This window comes from Podarcis gaigeae (assembly GCF_964106915.1).
Source record: "Podarcis gaigeae genome assembly, chromosome: 5".
In the NCBI taxonomy this organism is placed as follows: domain Eukaryota; kingdom Metazoa; phylum Chordata; class Lepidosauria; order Squamata; family Lacertidae; genus Podarcis; species Podarcis gaigeae.
Genome location: NC_139681.1, coordinates 28,424,022 through 28,446,362, shown reverse-complemented (window position 1 = coordinate 28,446,362; position 22,341 = coordinate 28,424,022). Strand labels below are relative to the sequence as shown.

Below are 22,341 nucleotides of genomic sequence, written 5' to 3'. Positions count from 1 at the left end.
TCTCATGTTTGCAGACATCTTTGGAACATCTTTGGAGTTGGTCTACCAATGGGCCTGGTGACTGAGGCCAGCTCCACCCTACAGAATAACTGTGTCAATCCTATTCTTCAAACCAGGGAGTGGAGAGGGAACAAATGATGAGCGCTCTTGCTCTGGGAATCGGATGCATGGGAGTGAATTTGCTGCTTGGCAGGACTGTCTGCTGTCACTTGCGCTCACAAGCAGGAAAACATTATTATGCTCATATCCAACTTGATTATACTAGTTACAGATAGGTAGCCGTATCTTCAGGTATCTGAAGAAGTGTGCATGCACACGAAAGCTCATACCAAGAACTGACTTAGTTGGTCTTTAAGGTGCTACTGGAAGGAATTTTTTTTGTTTTGATTATACTAGTAGTGTGGAAACTCAGAAATATCTGGGGTTTGGAAATTTAACCCCCAGGCCCTTTCCCGCCGCCCCCTTCTGGATATCCAGTCTCTTCTTCCTCCCTCTGGGAGAGAGGAAACTATCAAGATGCATAGAAGGAAGGAGAAAGAAGAGGCTGTCTCCCCAGAAACAGGTGGCCGGACAATGTCACACACCTTGGCCAGAATCTTTAGGGATACAGGGTACCTGCTGGGGGTGGACTTCTCTCCCCTTTAAATTGTCCCATTATAAAGAAGAGGGATGCAAAAACTGCTAGATGCCTCAGAAATAAAAGAGGCCTCATTGTAAATACCATTCTTATGTATATGACTGGATCATGAACAGAAAGGATGAGTACATCCAGCTAGTTAGACTAAACTAGCACTGCTGGTTTGGGCCCATAATAAAGAGTTGGGGATGGGGTTAAATCTGTAGTTAGAACCTCTGTGCCCCCCAGTATGGTGACCCATGAAGAGTGCCGTAGCTATGGGGGAGCTAGCCGGGGTTTTTTTGCCCCTGGTGAAGCCTCCAGGCAGGCGCCATTGAGGCTCTCAGACTGTGTGTGTGTGAACGCAAATGTGTGGGGAAGGGTGTGGGGGTGTCAAACTTGGTCTTGGACCCGGTGAAATAAAGCCTAGTTTCGCTCCTGCTCCCAAGATCAATCAAGAATGTTGTCTCATCATGTCTGCCATCTGTGCTCTGAGCCAAGACCACAAGGGGAAATATATTACAGTCATACCTCGGGTTGAAGTAGCTTCGAGATAAGTATTTTCAGATTGCGCGCTGCAGTGACCCGGAAGTAACGGAACGTGTTACTTCTGGGTTCTGCTGCTCGCACATGCGCAGACGGCCAAAATGACGTCATGTGCATGCACAGAAGCGGTGAATTGTGACCCGCAGACGCGGGTTGCGTTCACTTCTGGATGCGAACGGGGCTCCGGAACGGATCTCATTCACAACCAGAGGTACCAGTGTATTGTTATGTACTGAGCTGAATCCTAGAACAATAGGATCCAGAATGCAGCAGGCTGATTGGTCCACAGTAGCCACCCAATCCAGCTCCAGGTGGAAGTGAATCAGCAACCTGATTGGCCTGCAAGAGCAGCTCCTGGATGAAGTGAATCAGCAACCTGATTGGCTTGCAGGAGCAGCCCAGAATTAGCCAATCACGTGGGGCCCATTGTGTAAATAATGTATATATATATAGCTAGACGTTTGGGGGAAAGTTTTATTCATTGCTACTATGAGCTGAATAAAGAGAATGAAATTCACACTTGACTCCAAGTATATTTCAATTATCTCAGCTTCACAATTCTGCTCTCTGATTTATCAAAAGCAGAATGTGGCCATCTGTACTAAAAGTGTACTGTACTAAAAGTGGTGTAGGTCACCTTTGTTCAGATTGGGTTTGGGTGGCTGGAGATTAGGGAGGAACAGGCCTGGGGATTGGGAAGATTCAGTGGATGGGTGGGGGAACAGGTCCACCCACATCTTTTCAGAAATAAATAGGGGGAGAAGAAACATGGGGGAGGCAGTGGTTTCCTCACCTATTTTTCAATTTTTTTCCAGGCCTTTACATCTGTAGAAGAATAAAGCAACAAGTGGGATTAATATTTTGTAATTGGACTTTTAAACATTAATATTGTTATCCACCCTGGGCCATTGAGATGGTGCTTAATATTTTGTAACTGGAGTTTTTAAAATCAATATTGTTATCCACCCTAGGCCCTTGAGACAATGTTTAATATTTTGTAATTGGACTTTAAAAAATTAATATTGCTATCCACCCTGGGCCCTTGACATGATGCAGGTTATATAATAAATAATAAGTGATTATCTAACTTATAAAATATACATTATCAATTGGGGCAGGTGTGAGGAGAATGAAGAAGGATTTCCAAATGTTTTTGTGTTGTTGTTGTTTTGCTCTTTTGTGTGCAGATCACTGGGGTTGCCACTCCTGAACACTGGTCACTTCAGCAGCTCCAGCGCAGAAAAATATTATGCATTAAAAGAAGTAGTTTGGAGGGAAGAGCAGGAGACTCTTCTCCCATAGGGCAAGCACAGAGACATCTTTAAAGTAACTAGTGATGTATCTGCGTTCAGATTGAGTAAACGCAAACCACAGATTGTAAATAAGACTAACTTTTGGGCATCAATATCACAGCAAGAGTTTTTATTATGCAGAAATCAAGATGTCCAGGAATGCCATTCTTAAAAAATGCCAGTTATTTTTATGATTCAGAAATCCATCTTCTTGGAATAAAGTATTATTGGCTTACAGTGCAATCAGTAAACCCACACTGAATTCAATGGGAGTTATCCGCAGGTTAGCTGAGGCTGCAATCATGTACCCCACTTAATGGTAAACACCATTGAACTCAATGAGATGTACTTTTGAGTAGAAATGCATACAACTGCACTAAGAATGTGTCCTTAATGAAGGCCTGGCGTTACATGCTCACTTTGGGGGTGCATTTTGTCTCGTTATGGCATTCCCACTACACAAATGTACAAAGCATTGTATTATGCCTTTATTCACAACACACATCAGTTTATAGAAGCAGCCAAAGAACAGTCCTGTGGCATTTTAATAAGGCAGGAAGCAAAAACAAAATTCAAAAAAAACCTGGAGTTTTCCAGGAACAAAATAAACGGTTGTAAATTTTAATACTGGTTTTCACTATACTGTTCCTATCTTCTGACAGCTTTTCAACAGCTTCCAGATAAATGTACCCTGGGGAAAATACAAAGCAATGAAAGTTTGCCTGATTGAGTACTGATGGATTAATAATGAGAAAATAAATTTCCATGTACATATGGCTGTCATTACAATTTAAAAAATTCTTTAGTAATGATTTATTACTCTCTTTTGACAAATTTTTGATAACGCCCACAGAGTTATGCTTGTCTATTTCTGCTCTCTCCGTGTTCCATCTTTCCCATCAAAAAGGGCTGGTCTTTTTGCGTCTAATACTCAGGAGGCTGAAATTGGTTTTCTGGAGCAGTCATAAGAACCCAGAAGTGTCCTACAGGATGAGACCTGAGGCCTATCCAGTCCAGCCTCCTGCTTCTTCTAGTGGACAATTAGATGCCTCTGGGAAGCGCACAAGCAGGACATGGGGCAACTGCCCTCTCCCGCCATTGTTCCCCAATGTCTTTTATTCAGAGGCACTAGACCTCCCATCATAGAGAAAGGGGGTGTTTGTTGGCATTTGAGAGACAGCGCCTGCTGTAGCTGCAGAGATCTAGGGCGCAAGCCTGGCAGGCCCGAGTTGCCCTGCCCTCACATGAAGTCTTGGGTTTGCAATTTTGAGAGAGGGGAGACTGCCCGCTGGGGAGTGGGCTGGCTGGCGAGGCCCCCTAGATTTAGAGGCCCTAGGCTTCAACCTACTTAGCCTATACATAAATCCACCACTGAAGCCTGGGCAGAGTGTATGGAGGTCCTTCACCATAATGACTAGTAGCCATTCCCTCTTAAAGCCATTGAAGATTGTTGCCATCACAGTATATAGATTTGTTGCCCTAGAAATATATATATAGATTTGACTGCTCTGCTTAACTGAGCTCAATTTTTAATCAAGCTAAATGCTTAAAGATCAGAAAAGTTAATATGACACAGAAACGTTTGAACAATATTTACCTGTGTGACCCACACAGCACCCACAGTTCTATATAACAAATTTTAGAGAGTGTTATGGACCAACAGGTTGTGATTTTTCAGTTTCAGTGCCTTTTCTCTCTTCTGTTTGGTGCAGTTAATAAACTGCCTTCTCATAAATTGCTTTATTAGATGTACCAGGTTTCCCAGGCTTATTTCCCAGGATCTTTTTTTATTACAGATGTTTGCTTCAAGGTCCAACAACGCAGTATGTGTGGCTGCTGCTGCTGTGTGTGTGTATAAGAATATCAGTTTGCTATATAGGTAGTATCTGGCCAAAACTTTAGTCAAATGATTTCACTTGATCCTATATGTTTATTTGCAAATAGGTCACACTGACTTCAGTGAGCATGACTCCCAGCTTAGGGAAGTTTAGAACTGCAGTCCTAAAAACATTCAAGCCCTCTCAATATCTTCATATTATATTTCTAATCAAAAAGATGGCACGGTTAAGATTGCTGAAAAGTGCAACTGTGTTCTATTGGTCTTACTCCTGTGTAAATGTGCATAGGATGACAGTCAAAGTGGCTATTTTTTGTGACAAGGCTTTAGTGTGTCAAACAGCTCTATGGAGAAGTATATATTAGGCAGATGAGCCTTTTCTGATTGCAATACCTCCTAAACCAGAAACACCTCACAACTGTATTCCAAAGGTGTATTCCAAAGGGTCTCCAAAGGTGCAATGGGTCAAGGAAATCTGTGGTATAGTGCAGCACACTCTCAGTTAAAATATGTTTTCTGTACTGCCCTTCAGCAAACCCCCCCCCCCCCAAAACATGGCATAACATATTGCATTAAGCATGCAATAATAAAATGACAAAGATCGGTGAGGTAATATCCAAAGGCAATCCCAATGGGATCCTTGTAGAAGCTAACCTTGTAGAAGTCTCTGGATGATAGCAGTGGATGAAGACCTTGTAGAAGTCTCTGGATGATAGCAGTGCATGGCTGCACACAGGCTTATGTGTATATAAGCAGTCCCTCAGGTCCCAAGCCCTTTAGGAGCTTCAAAAACGAGGGCTGGCACTGTGAATTGCACTCAGAAAAGAGAATGAGAACCAGTATGTGGGTATTGGCTACACTTATAACCTGCCTTCTAAGGAGTCCAAGGCAGTGTAGCTGGCTCTCCCTTTTATCCTCACATCCTGGGAGATAGCTTAGGTCTGGGGGCCCTCCAGATGTTTTGGATAACTCCCACCCACCCCTGATCACTGGCAATGCTGGCTGGGACGGATGGGAACTATAGTTCATAACATCTGGAGGGCACCGGGCAACACGGTGCCATTCATTGAGCCCTGGCAAGCTGTGCTCCTGAAGCGAAGTCCCAGGCAGTACTAGCCGAGCTGAAGGCAGCCCTGTATAGCTTTTTAATGTGTGATGTTTTATTATGATTTTATACTGGATAAGCCGCACAGAGTGGCTGGGGCAACCCGGTCAAGTAGACGAGGAAAACATCGTTTAAAATGATAATGATTATAGCTAGCAGCGGCACGGCAGCTACTTCGTGGCGCTGGTTGGAGGAAGAACATTCTGCACATGCTCCGGGGCGCCCTCTCTTCATTGTTTCCCACAACCTATTTCACTCAAGAGAGCTGAACGTGAGCGAACAGGACTTCCGTCTAGGGAGGTCAGTCCTGGCTATAAAGCAAAGCGGGGGCTGTTGGCTGAACAAGAGCCTGGACAACAACGCGATGCTAAGCAGCCATTCGCCTCTGACGAGGAGCCACGGCCGAGGCGGGACAAGGAGAAGGAGGCGGAGGAAAAGGCGGGCCCCGCGCTGCCGTTGGGCCGGAGTAGAAGCGAAGGAGGCGGAGCGGGAAGTTTGAACTGCGGCGGCTCTGAGGCGGCGGCGGCCATAGCCGAGGCGGGAAAGGCGATGAGGCGGTGCCGAGCAGGCCGCGCTGCCGACGAGCAGCAGGTGAAGGAGGGCCAGGTGAGCAGCGGAGGCCGTTCGCCTCCCCGCCTTTTTTGGGGGGGGGGGCGGAGAGCAAGCGCGCGTTGCTGTTGTTTTGGGGGTCTTTCTCTCTCCTTCTTCTCGTCCTCCTTGCATGCTGTATCAAGTAAATGGTAAGCAGGGGAGGAGAGAAGAATCGTCTCCTTAAGCGCCAGGAGAAGGCAGGGACCGGGCGCCTATCGCCCTTTTAGCCCCAGGAGCTAAACATTTGGAAACGGACTAGGGATGAGGTATTAAAGTTCAACCCTTTCCGCTTTAGAGACTCTCTTGGATTTTGGCTTTGGGCGGGTTTTCTCCAAAGACACCCCCCCACTCACACTTTTTGCCCCCTTTCAGTGGTGTAGCGGAGCAGGGACGGGGAAGGGATGAAGGGTCCCCTCCTGTGACCCCCCCCTTTTTTTTTGTCGGCCCAGTGTCCGCCAAATAAAGGAAAACCCCTCCATTTAGAGTTTAGACCAACCAGAATGCCACCCAATAGCGAGCAGTCCCATCGTTTTACTCTTCGGCAGAGCTGCCTTACTTAGCAAAGCTGCCTTACTTAGTGCTGAAGCTCTCATGGATGAAAAGAAGGCCACCTTTGTTTGCAGGGTACAGTCTTAGAAGGGTTGTCAGGAAGGGCACCTGCCCCATAGAATTTACTGCACCCAAGTAGTCCTCGAAGGATCCCTTCAGCCATGGCATAGCCTCCCTGTGTGATGCTGGCTCTCTAGTTTTAGGACTCTGGTCACCCCTTGCACTCTAGCCAGGGCTTTTGGGCTGAGAGTCTTAACGCAGCCAACGGGCAGTGGGCAAATTGCGTTTTAGAGAAGTTATGTCCCCTCATGGTCCTTCTGCTCCAGGATCCTTGGAATGTAGACTGAAAAGGTCTTTCTCTAACCCCATCGCAGAACTGAATATGAAGTAAACATCTACACTTCCTAGTGTAAGGATAAGTTAACTTGATGTTGATGAACCACACTAGTTCCTGCCATACTTTACTGTTGGCTAAGGAGGGTGGGGGCTGATGAGGGTTGTAGTTACTGGCATCTGTTGTTTCTGGTTTAGCCAACTTTATTCTCCTCCAATAAATCATAAATCTGTCATTTGAGATTTATATGACAACTCCATTGTGTTTTGGTGTTTAGGGTGGCAGCATTCAAGAGAAAATTGACTTTGAAATGAGAATGCGAGAAGGAATTTGTAAGCTGCTTGCTGTGAGCACAAAAAAGGACCAAATATTGCATGCAGTTAAGAATCTGATGGTTTGCAATGCTCGCATCCTTGCCTACAGGACAGAATTACAGAAACAGACAGGAGAATCAACCATGAAGAGAACCACAGTGAGGTCAGTAGTAATCTCAAGAGTTTTCTTGCAAGCATTCCCCATTAATCACTCATTATTACAATAATGGCCTGTAATTCAGCATGGGGTAACTACTCACCAACCAATGTTCTTCAAACACTGGGTTTTTAATGAAAATATTACTGACTTAATTGCTGTGATGCAACAGATGCTCACAAATGTGTCTGCTGCTGAAGTTGAAAGACAGGTGCAACTTCTGCAAGCAGCAGATGATCGGTGTGGCCTTAGTCTCATTCAGGGTCTAAGAACAGTTTCAGTTGCTGTTCTTGGTGGGAAGAAAAGTAGAGGGTTGAAAGAGCAGAGAATTCTTATGAAGGAGATCCAGGAGTCATGGAGATCTTGAGATTGGTCTAGTGACAAGAAACACCATCCTGTGTGGGAACCACTTTGGGTTTGGAGGAGTGACTCCCACATGGCTAGGATAACCTGGTCTCCTACATCAGCTTCTAATGAAGAAACACAGGAAGGAGCAGGTGATAATGTGTAAATTTTCTGTAAACAATGGGAACCAGCTCTGCAACCCTCAGAGGCAAAGTATTCTCAGGGCAGGTGTGACCTTTAAAGTGTTTTGAGCCTTACAGTTACATTTCTTATCTAAAGATGCCATATCAAATGTTAGATGACACAGAAAAGCTTGAGCATATATTTACAATATCTTACCTGTACATGCCCCCCATAAAATAAAATAAAATGATTGATTGGTGCCATCTGCTGGTCAATGTTGATAACTACATCAACCAAGAAAGGAAATAAAATACCTGTCCTCAGGCCAACTAGAAAAAGATGGTTTAGGATTTTAAAATACTGATTTTAATGATTATTATGCTTCATTGTAGCTTTGGCCACTTGCTTATTTTTTATTACATTTTTGATGTATTCATTCATTCATTGCTTTTTACACAAAATTGTCAATTTAGAAAACTTAGAAAAACAAGAAATATGAAAACCAAATATATGAACAGAATCTAAAATGCCAATCCACAAATATATATATAAAGGACAGATTCATTCCACTAAAAGGATGAGCACAAAAGAGGACGTCTGCCAAAAGGAGGACAGGGCACCACTGAATTTCTATGCTGGGTGTAGAAAAGGGTGTTTCGCAGCTGGGGCAGGGACAGCCTAGGTTTCTGTGCTAGGCAGCATGTATATACTACCTCCTCTCTGCCTAGCACAGAAACCAAAAGAGGTTGCCACTGATGGCTCAGAGCACTTCATCTCTCCTCCAGCAGCCTATTACATTTTCTTACTGGACATCCAGGAGGTGAAGCTTCCTATTTAACGTCCCGCATAGAAACGAAGGGGTTGGCAGCAGCTGCTCCTTCCTTCTACCACCAGCCTGTTGTGTTTTTGTGCTAGACATGCAGCAGACCAAGCACCTGCTTGTCTAGCATACAAACACAGCAGGCTGATGGCAGAGGAATTGCGCAATCTGTAACTCCAGCACTATTCTACTTTGTTTTTATGCTGGACAGGGCATTGTCTCTTGCACGTCTAGTGAAGAGACATAGTGGGTTCATAGCAAAAGACTGAGTGATCATGCCTCTGCAAGGACTTTTCCTGTGTGTCCAGTACAGAAGCAAAGGAGGAAGTAAATTGTTTTACTTTGTTGCTCAGTCCATCTTGCACTAGTTCCTGTTATGTGAAAAAATAATACCTAGAGAAATTTGCCCAAGACACAAGGTACTAGTTATGTTCAAATGTCATTGAAAGATGGGAAGTTGCAGAAGAGCACAAATGTGGTTTGCCAAATTTGTTTGGTTTCAACCAAACTTAGAAGTTCCAGTAGATTTTATATGATAGAGCTATTTTGGAGGGGGGAGGGTGTTAATGTGCACAGTTATGAATGTGCTACAGTGTCCTAGAAAATGCAAAAAATGTGTCATTTTTGAACCCTAAGTGGCTTACAATACTTTGATGTGTAGATCCCTCTTGAGCATAACTGAATACACAATAATCTGACCTCAGACAAATTTATTTTGAAAGAAAAGAAGTGGATAGAAATTCATTTCTTTATCTAATTATAATCTTTATTTTGTTTTGTCAGATGTTCAGATTTTGCAGCTAAAGACCGTGAAGCTTGTGGAGGGAGACTTGCCATATCAGGTATTATTATGTTCTGAAAGCCTTCAGTTGGTGTGCTTGAAAATTTGCTGATGCAATATAAATTGCAATGCAGTGTCTTTTCACTGAAATGCATGCTCTCTGTCTGAAATGGCTAGCCTTGGGTAACTCTGTAACTAAATCCATTTGGAAAGTAAATGCATTCATTGCATTTAAGATAATATTCAAGGCCTTATCACCCTCACTGTGTAACTGTCTTGTACAAAGGATACATTTCCAGCTTCATCACTGGAGGATATAACTGCTTAAGAACCAAGCAGGAATAGTTTTGAAAATTACTTCTGATGTGGCATAAGCAGTGAAATTACAAGTATTGCATTCTAAATTATACTTCTATGTCTTGGTCCTAAACTGGCATATTCCGAAAATAAGGCTCATTAATTTAAACAGAATGCAAGGTGCATTTAACTGGCGAGTAGGATCACAGTCTTAGTTTTTCAAAAAGGTGAGTGGGGAGAGGGGGTCTGTGACGTTCTCTCTTTTAAATTGATCATCCTCACCTATCTGAAGGACTCCTGTTTTAATGACTTGCCCCTCACTACTGCTTATGCCTTGAATTTGCTCCCCAAACAGCTTTAGTCTTTGAAGCCCTTCTCAAGGCCCACTTCATCCATGACACCTTTGGCTTACCTCCTTAGTTCCAAATTCAAAGCCTAAATATATGTATTTGTATCTTCAAAAATTGTTCCAATTACGTTTGCCTCGTCTTTGTTGTAGACACCTGTCCTAGTGTCTAAATCTAGATTGTTAACTCAGTTGGACAGGGACCTTGTTGTTATTTACATAACACCACCATTGTGCATGGCATTTTACCGATTACAGAAGGATAGGTCCTTGCCTCAAGATTAGGAGGAACGATGAGACTGTGCCAAGGCCATGTACCTGTTCAGCATGGTGGATGGTAGCATTATCAGTGGATTCAGGATAGCACATAAGGAGTTCAGACCTTGGGGAGAAAGATGAGCAGTTCCATCTTGGACATACTGAGTTTGAAACAAGAGTTTGAAAAAACAACTTGCAAGTACAAATATCAGGTGGCTGGAGATGTAGGATTGCAGGGAGGAGAGAAAGAAAGAGCTGGGTGTTATCTCCCTGCAGGGAGTACAGAAAGCCATAGTATTACAGATTTGATGAGGTCTCCCAGGAATAATGTGCAGTGGCAGAAAAGCAGGGATCCTAGAACAGATCCCTGAGGAACCCAAGAACCCAAGATCCCCAACAGAGGAAAAGCAAAAGAAGAGCTTCCACCTATGGAAATATTGAAAGAACTATTAGACAGATCAGAAGAGAATCAGTGAAAGGCAAGATTACGGAGACCCAGAACATAAAAGTGAATTGTGTAGGGGGGAAATAGCAGCAGCAGCAGCACTAATTTTCCAACTTGCCAGGCTAAACTACAAAACCTTTGCCTGTGTGCCAGAATATAATTATATAAAGTGATTAGTTGGTCTGACCAGTAATTTTTTTCTGGTGAAGCTCTGAAGAAAATAACCTTCTGCCTTTATTGAAAATAAATCTATTATTGCCAGCTTTTTATCTGTTTAGTTTAAGTTCTATTTTATTCTTGCCTCAGTCTTGGATTTTGTTACATTAATGTGACTCCAAGAAACGGATAGCCAATTAAACGCTATGAAAGCTTTGAAGCAGAGTCTCATGAGAATACATTGCCAGTGGGATTTATTGCTGAAATAGCAGGCTTCGATAATGTGCACCATAGGCCAAAGAATGTCTGCTTATGAAATTGATTGAGATGTAATCTTCTTTGACATGAAGCTGTTCACTTCTGCCATTCCACATTTCCCTGCATGTTGCAAACTCTTTATGAAGCATCATTTGAAAGCCAAGTTACTTTGATTTTTACTCATAACGGGAAATGAGTGATTCTAATAAATTGCCATTCCAGTTTCAGTAAACAGTGTAAAACATTACATCTCAACTCTTTTTTCTGTGATTATTGGGTGCTTCTCTTCCTTTTAAAGCCAAATGTATCCTATTTTTTTCCAAAGGTGTTGGAAAAACATACAGCTTGTCAGTGTCTTCTAATATCTACCTCTTGTGGTGTTCAAATCATTTTGCTTATTAGTTGGCAATACAAAGGTAAAATATTCCACACAAAATTATCCTGTGATTTTCAAATATAGTGTGGTGCATCTTCCTCGAAGATAGCAGGAGATGTCATATTCAAGGGTCCACATAATTTGGCCTTGGTAGCCAGTCAAAAATTGTGGCTGCCACTAACCATGTGATGATGCCGTGTTAGATTTCAGATCCATTCCTGTGCCTCTGAAGCGCACCACAACTGTGGCAGCAAACCTCTGACCAAATCCCCTACCTCTAAGCTGTAAGTGCTGAGCTGTGGAGATATTTGCAATGTGGCTAGGCTCTTGTGGCTTTGCAAGCTTCTCTGGAAGAAGAAGAAGAAGGAGAGTTTGGATTTGATATCCCGCTTTATCACTACCCTAAGGAGTCTCAAAGTGGCTAGCAATCTCCTTTCCCTTCCTCCCCCACAACAAACACACTGTGAGGTGAGTGAGGCTGAAAGACTTCAGAGAAGTGTGACTAGCCCAAAGTCACCCAGCAGCTGCATGTGGAGGAGCGGGGAATCAAACCCGGTTCACCAGATTACGAGTCCATCACTCTTAACCGCCACACCACACTGGCTAAAGGAATCCCCCTCCCCTTTTTGAGACTTGGGAGAAGAATGGAGGAATCTTCTTGAGCTCTATCCAAACCGAGCCAAATCTAGCCGAATGAATGATTTCACTGTTTTGCAAGCATCCTTGAGACGTGGTGGAAGGAGTGGGAGATTCTGAATAAAAGTGTTTTCTTATGTTGAGCTAGCCAAGTGCCTTTATGGACTTGTTCTTACAGAATCAGACTGCTGGTTCTTCCAGCCTAGATCTGTTTTCTCTCTGTGGCAGTAGCTCACCAAGCTTTTGGGCAAAGTTCTTCTGCGTCACTGATGCCCCTGGTCCTTTAGAAGAACCTGGCACACTGTGAAATAATCTGTCACCGAGATATTCCCAAGCTAAATCAGCACTATTGACTGAATAATGGACTAACTTAAATAAATAAAAGCTCCCAATTTCCAAGTAAAGTGGTACCTTCCGAACAAATCGGCTCCCGAAAGCTGCAAACCCGGAAGTGAGTGTTCCAGTTTGCAAATGTTTTTCGGAAGTCGAGTGTCTGATGTGGCTTCCATGGCTTCCAACTGAGTGCTGGAAGCCAATCGGAAGTCACGCCTTGGTTTTCGAATGGTTTCGGGAGTCGAACAGACTCCCGGAACAGATAAAGTTCAAGAACCAAGGTACCACTGTATTTTTAGGTACAATTGTGTAAGATTCTAAACTTTTCTTAACTGAAAATGCCCTTTCAGTTTATGTTCTTCTGAAATTCTGCCAAAGGGAAGTCTATGATAATTGAACAGTATCATTGATGATTGATTAGGCAGGCTGCTGGATACAGTGTGCTTGACTTTTGCCTCAGATAAGGATTAAAAGAAACAATTCTGAATTTTTGGATTGTATTGGGATAGCATCAAGATGTCACCGTGTTTAATTTTTCCTGCTTGCTTTTAGATCTCCGAATTCCATTAATGTGGAAAGGCTCTGACCACTTCAGCAGCAGAGACAGTAAGTATGTTTGTTTTGTGAAATGGTTTTGTACAACTAAACAGGAGGGCTCAATCTCTTATTGAGCAAGAGGGCATTGTGCAGCATTTACTTCTTACTTGGCATGTAATGTGACCTCGCAATAGACCTAACATAGTTATTTGAAATAGGCTGACTTGAAATCTATAGTTCTTAAAATATGCAATGCTTGGAAGAGTGTAGAGTGACAGAAGTGTATGATGCTATCACATATTCAGTAGTAGGAGAGCTGAAATATCTGATAAAGATACAGAAAGTAATCCTGCTAGTTGAAACATTGAAATGTATCTAAATGAAACTTTGTCTCCTGTTGGATGGATTATTGACTTGGCTTCGTGCAGGCATGCAGTTTGCTGTGTCATGGAGATTATCTCCTGAGTCTTTTCAAACTGTCTCTTCCCCCACCATCCCCAAAGATTTCACTTTGAATTTCCGTAAGGTCAGAGAGGCTCAGTATGGCAAAATACTCTTATCCTTCATTGTGCATTATTTAATGCAAGTTCTTCAATGCCAGTTTGTAAAAAAAAGAAAAAAGAAGTAGGTTTATCAGAAAAAAATAACTTCCTTGTTTTAAAGAAACAAAGATAATGTGTTGGTCCAGGTATAAATATTTTTGTTATAGAAACTGCTATATTGTGGAAATTCTTAAAGGTTTACCTGCAAAGGTTCTGCTGAATATATAGATATGGACACTAAAGACAAGATCCAGTGACCTGCTGAATCTTCCCCTCCTTTGCATCTTTCTGCTGCATGCAAAAAAATAAACAAATCCCCCCTCATAAAATTTTCATCTTGTACTGGTCTATCTTTTTTTAATAGAAATAATTTGATACTGTGCAATATGCCTGCCAGGTATATGCAGACAACTAAGGAAAAACATTTTCTGTAATATTTAGCTGTTGAAGTGTTTCAGTTTTTGTGTGACTTTTATTGTATTATAGTTGTTGTAAACACCTTCAATTCTTTATTTAGTTGCAATAAACAATTTTTAAAAAATATATAAATATAGCAAGACTTTTAAAAGTATTTTTGGATTTTCTTTTTTCAGGAACCCAACGTTACTCAGTATTTTGCTTACTCAAAGCAGGAACTCAGGTTTTTGATACAGACTTGCTTATTGTGGATAAAGCAATCACAGATATCTGTTTTGAAGGTGCTACCATATTGTAAGTATCTCTGGATCAATGTAGAGTTGCAGGGCCTCACCAAGTCGCAAGTTTAAAAAGAAGGAAAGACTCTTCTGAAGACAAAAATCCAAAAACAATCACACAACCCTTCTATTACACCAAAGGCAAAATGGGAAAAGTAGAACATTCAACTTGTCAAATCAAAGGCTTAAAGAAATTGCATTATAAATATTGCTTGGAATATTTGAAAATAATACCTTCTGTGCATTGCTGAAAGACTTGAGGAAATAGAAGGATGGAAGATTGGCCAAAACCAGAACAGGGTCCTGGATGCTATGCCTTCAGGTGATCAAATGTGGGTAACTGACCTGATCTGAACTTGCCATTTGGTGAGGAGCTGCTGGTGCTCTCCCCTCTCCCCACTGTGCTGTTTAGTTAGAGCTTGTTGCCTGTGTATATACACGCTTATATACATGTGTTTACATGAATATGCAAAGGTGTTCAGATGCATCTGTTCAGGGAGGCAAAAAGCATTGCAGATACCTACTGAAACTGTCACTCTAGTTGTTAATTACAGTGGTACCTCTAGATGCGAATGGGATCCGTTCCGGAGCCCCGTTCGCATCTAGAAGCAAACATAACCCATGTCCGTGCATGTGCGGGTCATGTTTTGGCGCTTCTGCGCATGTGCGTGACGTCATTTTGAGTGTCTGCACATGCACAAGTGGCAAAACCCGGAAGTAACATGCTCTGTTACTTCCGAGTTGCCGCGGAGCGCAACTCGAACACGCTCATCCCGAAGCACATTTAGCCCGAGGTATGACTGTACAGTGGTACAAGTTCTTAACCTGAAGCACTATTTCTGGGTTAGCGGAGTCTGTAACCTGAAGCTTATGTAACCCGAGGTATCACTGTAATTCCATTGGTTTAAAAATCCTGATTCAGTGTCCATTGTCTCAGCAAATGACCTTGTATTGAAGTCTGAAAACACAATGGGTTTAATTTTTAGACATCTATTCTTGTCCTCTTTAGCTGTACAAAGTATTTTTTTTTCCATTGGAGAGCATCAGATTGCTGAATGTGTTCAAAACCACTTGATTTTGTTATTAGCTGATGCTGGTTGAAGGGTTGTCTTTTTCCCCACAAGCCTTCACGAACCCTTTCCCCATTATGAAAAAGCCATCTGAGGTTAGATGCAGGGTCACTCAAGACTGTTTCTTTTTCTTGTTGTGATTTCTTCCCCAGAGACATTTGCTTGTCCCCAGTGCTTATGTCTTTTCGGTGCTAGGCAATTAATTTTTTTATATACCTGGGCATTTTTAACATGTTTTATAACAGTTTTTAGAATCTGGTTTTGTGGCTGTACTTTGATTTATTGTTTTGTTTTAAATTTCACTCTGGCATGGGAGGCATGCACTGGAGAGTAGCTGAGTCATAAAATAAATAAATAGCCGTAATTTTATTTTACAGTATTCTAAATTTTTGTTTGACCATTGTACTTCTCCTAAAAGCTGTGAAACAATTGTTTCTAGTGAGGAAGCTGGCCCAGCCTTCCAGCTGAAGATTGAAGTCTACAGTTGCTGCTGTACTGAAGAATCTTCAACTATAACAAACACTCCTAAGAAGCTAGTAAAGAAGTTGAAAACCTCAATTGGGAAAGCTGCTGGGAAAAAACTCAGTCCTGTGTTGGATGACAGCAACCCTGAATCCTTGTTGCTTACTGAGGCAGCCGTAGTGTGAGTGAATTGTTCTTTAATTTAAACCTAGGATTTTTTTAGGGGGGTGGGTTGGATGCAGTTGGTCTTTGTTTAAAAGTGTATGGGAATTTGGCTACTCTAGTGTAGTGCAGCACATAATGCATCTGGACTGCCTATCTCTCAGCAGCTGAAGATACATCTTGGCAATTGTTCAATCAGATCTTTGCAATTGTTTGGTCTGACCTTTCTTCTAGCCTGGGAGGAGTGGTATGTGCAGCTCTGTAGCTGCAGCCACCTTCCCGAATTAGACAAGAGGAAAGTGCCAGGGGCTGCCAGTTTGTCCAGAGGATGCCTGTTTCCATTAGCCAAGACACGTTTTCCCTATATTTGCCTGGGATGTGAGTAAGGGATTGATTTCTGCCAGTTTATCAGAGCTGCTTTCTCACCTCAATCAGAATGTTGGGCTGAGAGGGGTGAATGAATAGGGACACATACAAATACCTTATGCTAGGTCAAATTATCTGACCATCTAGTCCAATCTTGTCTCTTCTTGGCTGGCAGCAGCTCTCTTGGACCTCTGGAAAGAAAGTGTTTCACATTACCTACTACAGTACCTGACCCTTTAAGTGGGAATACCAGGGACTGAACCTAGGAGCTTCTGCATTCAAAACCTGTGCTTTGCCACTAAGCTATGGTTCCCTCCTCCAAAGAATGGAAGAGGAGGGACTAATGAGGCCAAAAATATTGTCATGAAATAATTTTGATTAATTATACACTGCTTTTCCGTCATAAGCTGTGCTCAAATCAGTTTACAATTACATGTAACATTGGGGGTGGGGTGGGATAGTTTGTTACCAAGCACATCATCAAGTTCAAATAAGACAAACGTCAACAAGCACAGTTACAAAGTTACAAAGACTTTGATTTTGGTCTTTACGTATATTAAGGGGCAAAAAAGAACAGCTAATCTACACTTTAAGTGCTGGTATTGCAGCACTTCAAGGTCCACAACAGCCTGGCTTAAATATAAATCAGAGAACACGGGGTCTCTTCTCCAGGCTAGATAGTTCACAGCTGGTTCCTCTGTGTCTCCACCAGAGGAGGCTAAGAGCAGCAAAAGGGAAGTGCAGGGGAGTCTCAGACATTCCAGATACTCATGCTAATATTACTACATCAGGGGTGGAGTGATAGTGTCTCCTTTGCATGCAGAAGGTCCCAGGTTCAATCTCTGACAGCTCCAGCTAGGGCAGGTAGCTATGAAACCCTGGAGAGCTACTGCCACTCAGTGTAGACAACACTGAATTAGAGGGACCTATTTTCTGACTTGGTATAAGGAAGCTTCCTGTGTTTCCTGCACCAGGATAAACTAAAGTCATGCCTTTTAGTAGACATCTATTACCCTGATATGTTCATTGTATCATTGTGTGGTGTTTCTGTGGTACATCCTGCCACTCTGTTCTTATACACATTTATATGTCTGGTATAGTTGTATAATATAGTGAGTTCTCAAGTCTTCAGTGAGTTAGGGACTACCTGCATGTAAAGATAGGCTTTAGCAGATTGAGTGGATGAGACCAATAGGGGGTCCAACAGTCAAGAAGGTGGTTTCTGCAAATGCTGTAGAGGGAAGTGAGGGGCAGATGGGGCTCAGCAACCTGGGAAGGTAGTCCATCTAGGAGAAGGAAAACTCTGATCCTAAACCTCCACTGCTTTGAGGGATACTTTTAGAAGAAAAGACTAAGGACTAAACCTTACACAAATCCAGAATGGAGTCTCTAAGACAGTTGGATAGCACCTTATACGCCTCCTTCCAGCAACTCCTGCAGCCAAGCTGGTGCCAAATGCATTGCTCTGCTTTCCTTTGGACCACATCAGCAAGACCAAGAATAGGGTCTTGTCATCTGGGCAGCCCAGGACCCCCATATACACTGTCCAGACATGTACTGTGGAATCTCACTTCGGTGCTGCTATCGCAGTTATTTGACTTCACCCCCAGAGGCGCACGCCATTGTCTCTCAAGACAGAGGGATGTCAATAACAATAAATAGTTGCAATCACAGCATCAGATCATGATATATGATTTTTTTTTAATGACCTAATGAATGAAAGCATTTGTATGCTGAATGAGTAGCATTAATGATATGCAAAATGCTTTCAAATTTAGGAAAAGTGGGTCAAATGAATCAGCTGATAAGACAGATGTATTACATTAAAGGAATATTCTGGAACACACTTTTTTGTAGCAGGAATAACTGAGCAACTTACATATATGCTGCAGATGGTATTGTTAGTAAGTCTGGTTGAGGTTTTGTATCAAATGGGCTGATAAGAACAGGCTGCCATTCTACTGAAGACAGAGCCAGGAAAAAAATCATAAGTTTTAATGTATAGATAGCGAAACGCTTTGAAAACATCTTGTAGAAAGAGCTTTGGAAGTACAAAATATTCTAATGCAAGCAAGTGTGGTTGGCTAGTTTCTGCAAAGATACTTCCATTTAAGGCAATAATCTAATTCAAACATTTAGGCAAAACATTGCTAGCAGTGTTAATTAGCCTGTTAAATTTGAAAACTGATACAAATTTGAAAGATGAAGAAATTGGCAACTGATAACAATTTTGGAAATGAGACAATGAAGTTAGCCAAAAAAAAGAGAGAATCTCATGTTTTAGATGGAAAATGTTACTATGAAACATATTTCAGTAGTGAAGTAGTCTGTTTTCTTTGGCAAACCTTGTACTATAAATAGTAAGGATCTCTAACTTGAACATTCAGCACAAAAAGATTTTCATCTGTAATAAGAAACTCAGCTATTTAAAATGGAACAAAAATGTTCAATTACAGATGGCTTTTATGTGTTTGCCTAGTGATTGAGAATCTTTTGGTTGGAATCCATTTATAACCAGCACCTTGTTTTCAGCTGTTCAAAGATTTTTCCCCTTGATGTGCTAATGGAAATTGTACTGCAATGGTATTTATCCTGTGTAATGAGTGAAACAAATGTAATCATTATCCTATGACAACAACTCTTGGGGTGGGAGGGGGAGACCTTAGAGGTGCAAAAACAGATTACTGAGCTGTTCAGAGGAAGTGGAGCTTTTTCAGCTGTTTCCCAAATTATACTGTTGCTAAGACAAACCACAAAGCACTTTAAAACTTAAAGCAGCCTCTTTGTATGGATATCATATGAGAGGAGGCAATGATATTTTAATGTTCATTGGGTTAGCAAATACAATTACCTAAAATTAGACAATGATAGAAAGGTGATTGCCACCCTGGGCTCCTTTGGGACGAAGGGTGGGGTACACTTCAATTAACTAACTATTATTATTTTAAAATAATATTGTTATCTGCAGCTACCTCCAAAAGCTGTACATTAGCTATGGCTGCCACCTGATATTTGTCGAGTATGTATAGGTGCCAAGGGCCAAACTATTTTATTAAATAGGTTTGTGTTGGGTAGTTATTTTTTGTTTGACAAATAGTGTGTGAGTGTGTGACTGTCTCATGGGGTGAGGGCTTTAACACTTGCCCTGCTGCAGTCCTGGTCAGAATTTTTTCCATTCCCAGTATTTACAATGGAAGGAAAACTCCCATACCCTCCAACATTTCTCCAATGGAAACAGGGACGTCCTATTCCATCATGATAATTTTACTGTTTAAACCCCACACATCTTACTGGGTTGCCCCAGCCGCTCTGGGCAGCTTCCAACATAGATTAAGCCATAATTAAACATAAAAACTTCCCTATACAGGATTGCCTTCAGACGGCTTGGGGGTTGGATAACTCCATATCCTCCAACAGTGAAAATAGAGACATCCTAAGGAAAAGTTGGACATTCCGGGATTAAATCAGAAACCTGGACGGTGTCTCTAAATCAGGGATGTCCCTGAAAAACAGAGATACTTGGAGGGTCTGAACTCCTTTGGGTGTAACCAGGAGCTTGATTCCCACCTTACACCACAGTTCCAGCCTTGATTGCCCCCCATCTCTGCCCCCCAATCCCCGGACAAGCCAGCTATTTATTAATCAAAAAACAGATATGCCACACAAATATATGTGCTGAAAGCCATGTTTAGTGTGTTCCTAAAAGGGGAATCCCCTTCAGAGCAAAGTAGGATGAAACCTATAACCTTGCAGCAGCATATAGGGAGAACTGGAGTGTATAATGGGCTCAAACAGCAGCCAAAGTGAAAGGAAAAAACAGGTTTCTTGTAAGGCAATCAGTGTTTATAGCTGTAAGAAATACATTTCTAATTGAAATAGTGGTGGATCCAAGGGCCTTCAGAAGTTAAAGAAACCAAACTCCATTCCAGAAAGGGGGCTCCCAGTTCACACAATGGAGCAATGTTACTACATGTATGCACCCAAGTCTAGTGAGCACAGTTTCCAAAATGTATTTTAAATATAATAAGGAGCAAATATCAAAAATATAGCTGCTTTTGAATTAACTGAACTTCGATGTTTTGTGCACAATACTGAAATAAACCTATCTTTACCAGGGGTGCAAAATACAATTTGCTGGCACATACATCTTTGGGATTGGAGAGTGTCAACAACAATTTCAGGACCCACAACCTTACTGCTGTGGGAGATGGTAAGTTCAGAGTCAATAAGATAAATGATGTATGAGTAGAATATTCCAACTTGATTTCAAAGTACTCAGATGTGGTGATTGTTTTCCTTGCCTCATGTTTTGCCAAACCTTATGAAGGTAGCTTTTCTCCCTGCTATCTTAACCAGCATTTGGAAGGAAAGAATTCGCACTTTGATGGATAGTCCCCCCTGCCTCCCGAACTACCTCTTGTAATTTCCCCAAATCTCTGTCCAATGCACATTCATTCAAAACTAAGTCCCACTTTACTAAGTAGACAGTGCTGCAGTTGGAGGCAAGTGAGTATGAGGTTCAGAACCTGGAACGAATTGTAAAAGCAGCATTTGTATGGGGCAGACAGATGCTACTAGGATAGGTGAGATAAATGCCCATGCCACACCCCCCCCCTGTGTTTTTATGTATATAATTCTCCTGCAGTACATGAAACCTGTTTACATGGTGTGTGGTTTTTAAAAAATATATTGGCATTTCTAGTCATGTATACTGGATGAAAGCACCACTGAAAATATAACAAACCCATGTGAATTCTGGTTCACAATCTTAGAACAATTGTGAACATGCATAACAAATTACTCCGGATTCCTGTACAGTGCCCTTCAAATCTAACACACTTATTAAGCCACAAAATTCTTCCTTTTTTCCTTCTGTTTTTTATTTTGGATGCCTAAGTCAGCTTCTGCATTCAACAGCTTCTACATTCAGCATCTGACCAGCAACTCTCTCGAGCTGACTTTTGTATGAGGAGGTGGAAGGAATGAGAATTTGTTTGGTAAATGAAATGTATGATGAGGTGATGATCGCTTAAGATCATGTTGAAGAAACAAGAGGGTAAACTGAGGGTGGATTCAGCTGTGCTGTTTTTGTCATGTTGTTGGATGCACTAGGCAACTGACCTTCTCTTTGCTGTTTTTGGCAAAGAAATATTTGTTGTCCAAAGCGGTTTACTGTTCTTTGGTTCTCTCTAGTCCTGTGCGATGGAGATCTCATCCTGTAGTGTAATAAATTCAAATGCTGGCTCCAGCCTTTGTTCCATGTCTTCTAATCAACTATTGGTAAAAAAATAATTCCTATTGAGTAATGACTAATCTGACAATATGCAATGGTCATGGCTTTCTTTTTAGAGGAATCTTCTTTTTGGCTTCCATTGTATGGCAGCCTGTGTTGTCGTCTAATTGCCCAACCATACTGCATGACCAAGGATATGATGACTGGATTTCTTAGTCAACAGGTAAATTGTATTGTAATATATATGTATATATATGGTTGATGTAAACATACCCAAGGTTAAAAATTGAAATGTAATGTTCAGTTTTAGCTAGGCAAACTTGTAATGCATTGTACCAGTCTTTTAAGTTGAAGCTGCATTCCCCGCCCCCCATAAAATATTGGTTAGAACATGCACAGATACAAAAATTCACCTCAAGAGCTAAAGGTCTCTTGCATCGCCCTAGGGAAGAGTACAACCCTGTAAAATGTTGAAGGCAGCCTTGACACAAAATGCAAATGAATTTTAGCATGATTTAAAATAAACACCACAAACATGGGCAGTAATATCCCTTTAGGAAAATGATTATGCTGAAATAAAGTGCAGAAGCAAAAACGGCCCCTGACTTACTGGTGTCAGGTGGCAATTGTGTCATTGTTAAGGTTGAGACTGGAAGATTGAAAGGAAAATTTGTTAGCCAGGTGATGCAGTATTATATTCATTAATGTGAAATCCTCTTTTTTTTTTTTTAAATGACTTTTGTCACATGATAACTACAA

General features: G+C 41.7%; 1 protein-coding gene across 1 annotated transcript in view; it reads left to right on the top strand.

Moving 5' to 3' along the window:
- Positions 1-5,264: 5,264 nt before the first annotated feature.
- The window catches only part of RTKN2 (rhotekin 2), a 34,111-nt gene continuing 17,034 nt past the window's right edge, over positions 5,265-22,341 (top strand). The window contains exons 1-8 of the mRNA XM_083740416.1: positions 5,265-6,002; positions 7,148-7,347; positions 9,413-9,471; positions 13,068-13,121; positions 14,188-14,305; positions 15,799-16,002; positions 20,465-20,559; positions 21,699-21,805. Of these exons, the coding sequence (XP_083596542.1) occupies positions 5,946-6,002; positions 7,148-7,347; positions 9,413-9,471; positions 13,068-13,121; positions 14,188-14,305; positions 15,799-16,002; positions 20,465-20,559; positions 21,699-21,805 (894 nt within the window). The 5' untranslated portion in view covers positions 5,265-5,945. The remainder of the gene's footprint in view (positions 6,003-7,147; positions 7,348-9,412; positions 9,472-13,067; positions 13,122-14,187; positions 14,306-15,798; positions 16,003-20,464; positions 20,560-21,698; positions 21,806-22,341) is intronic.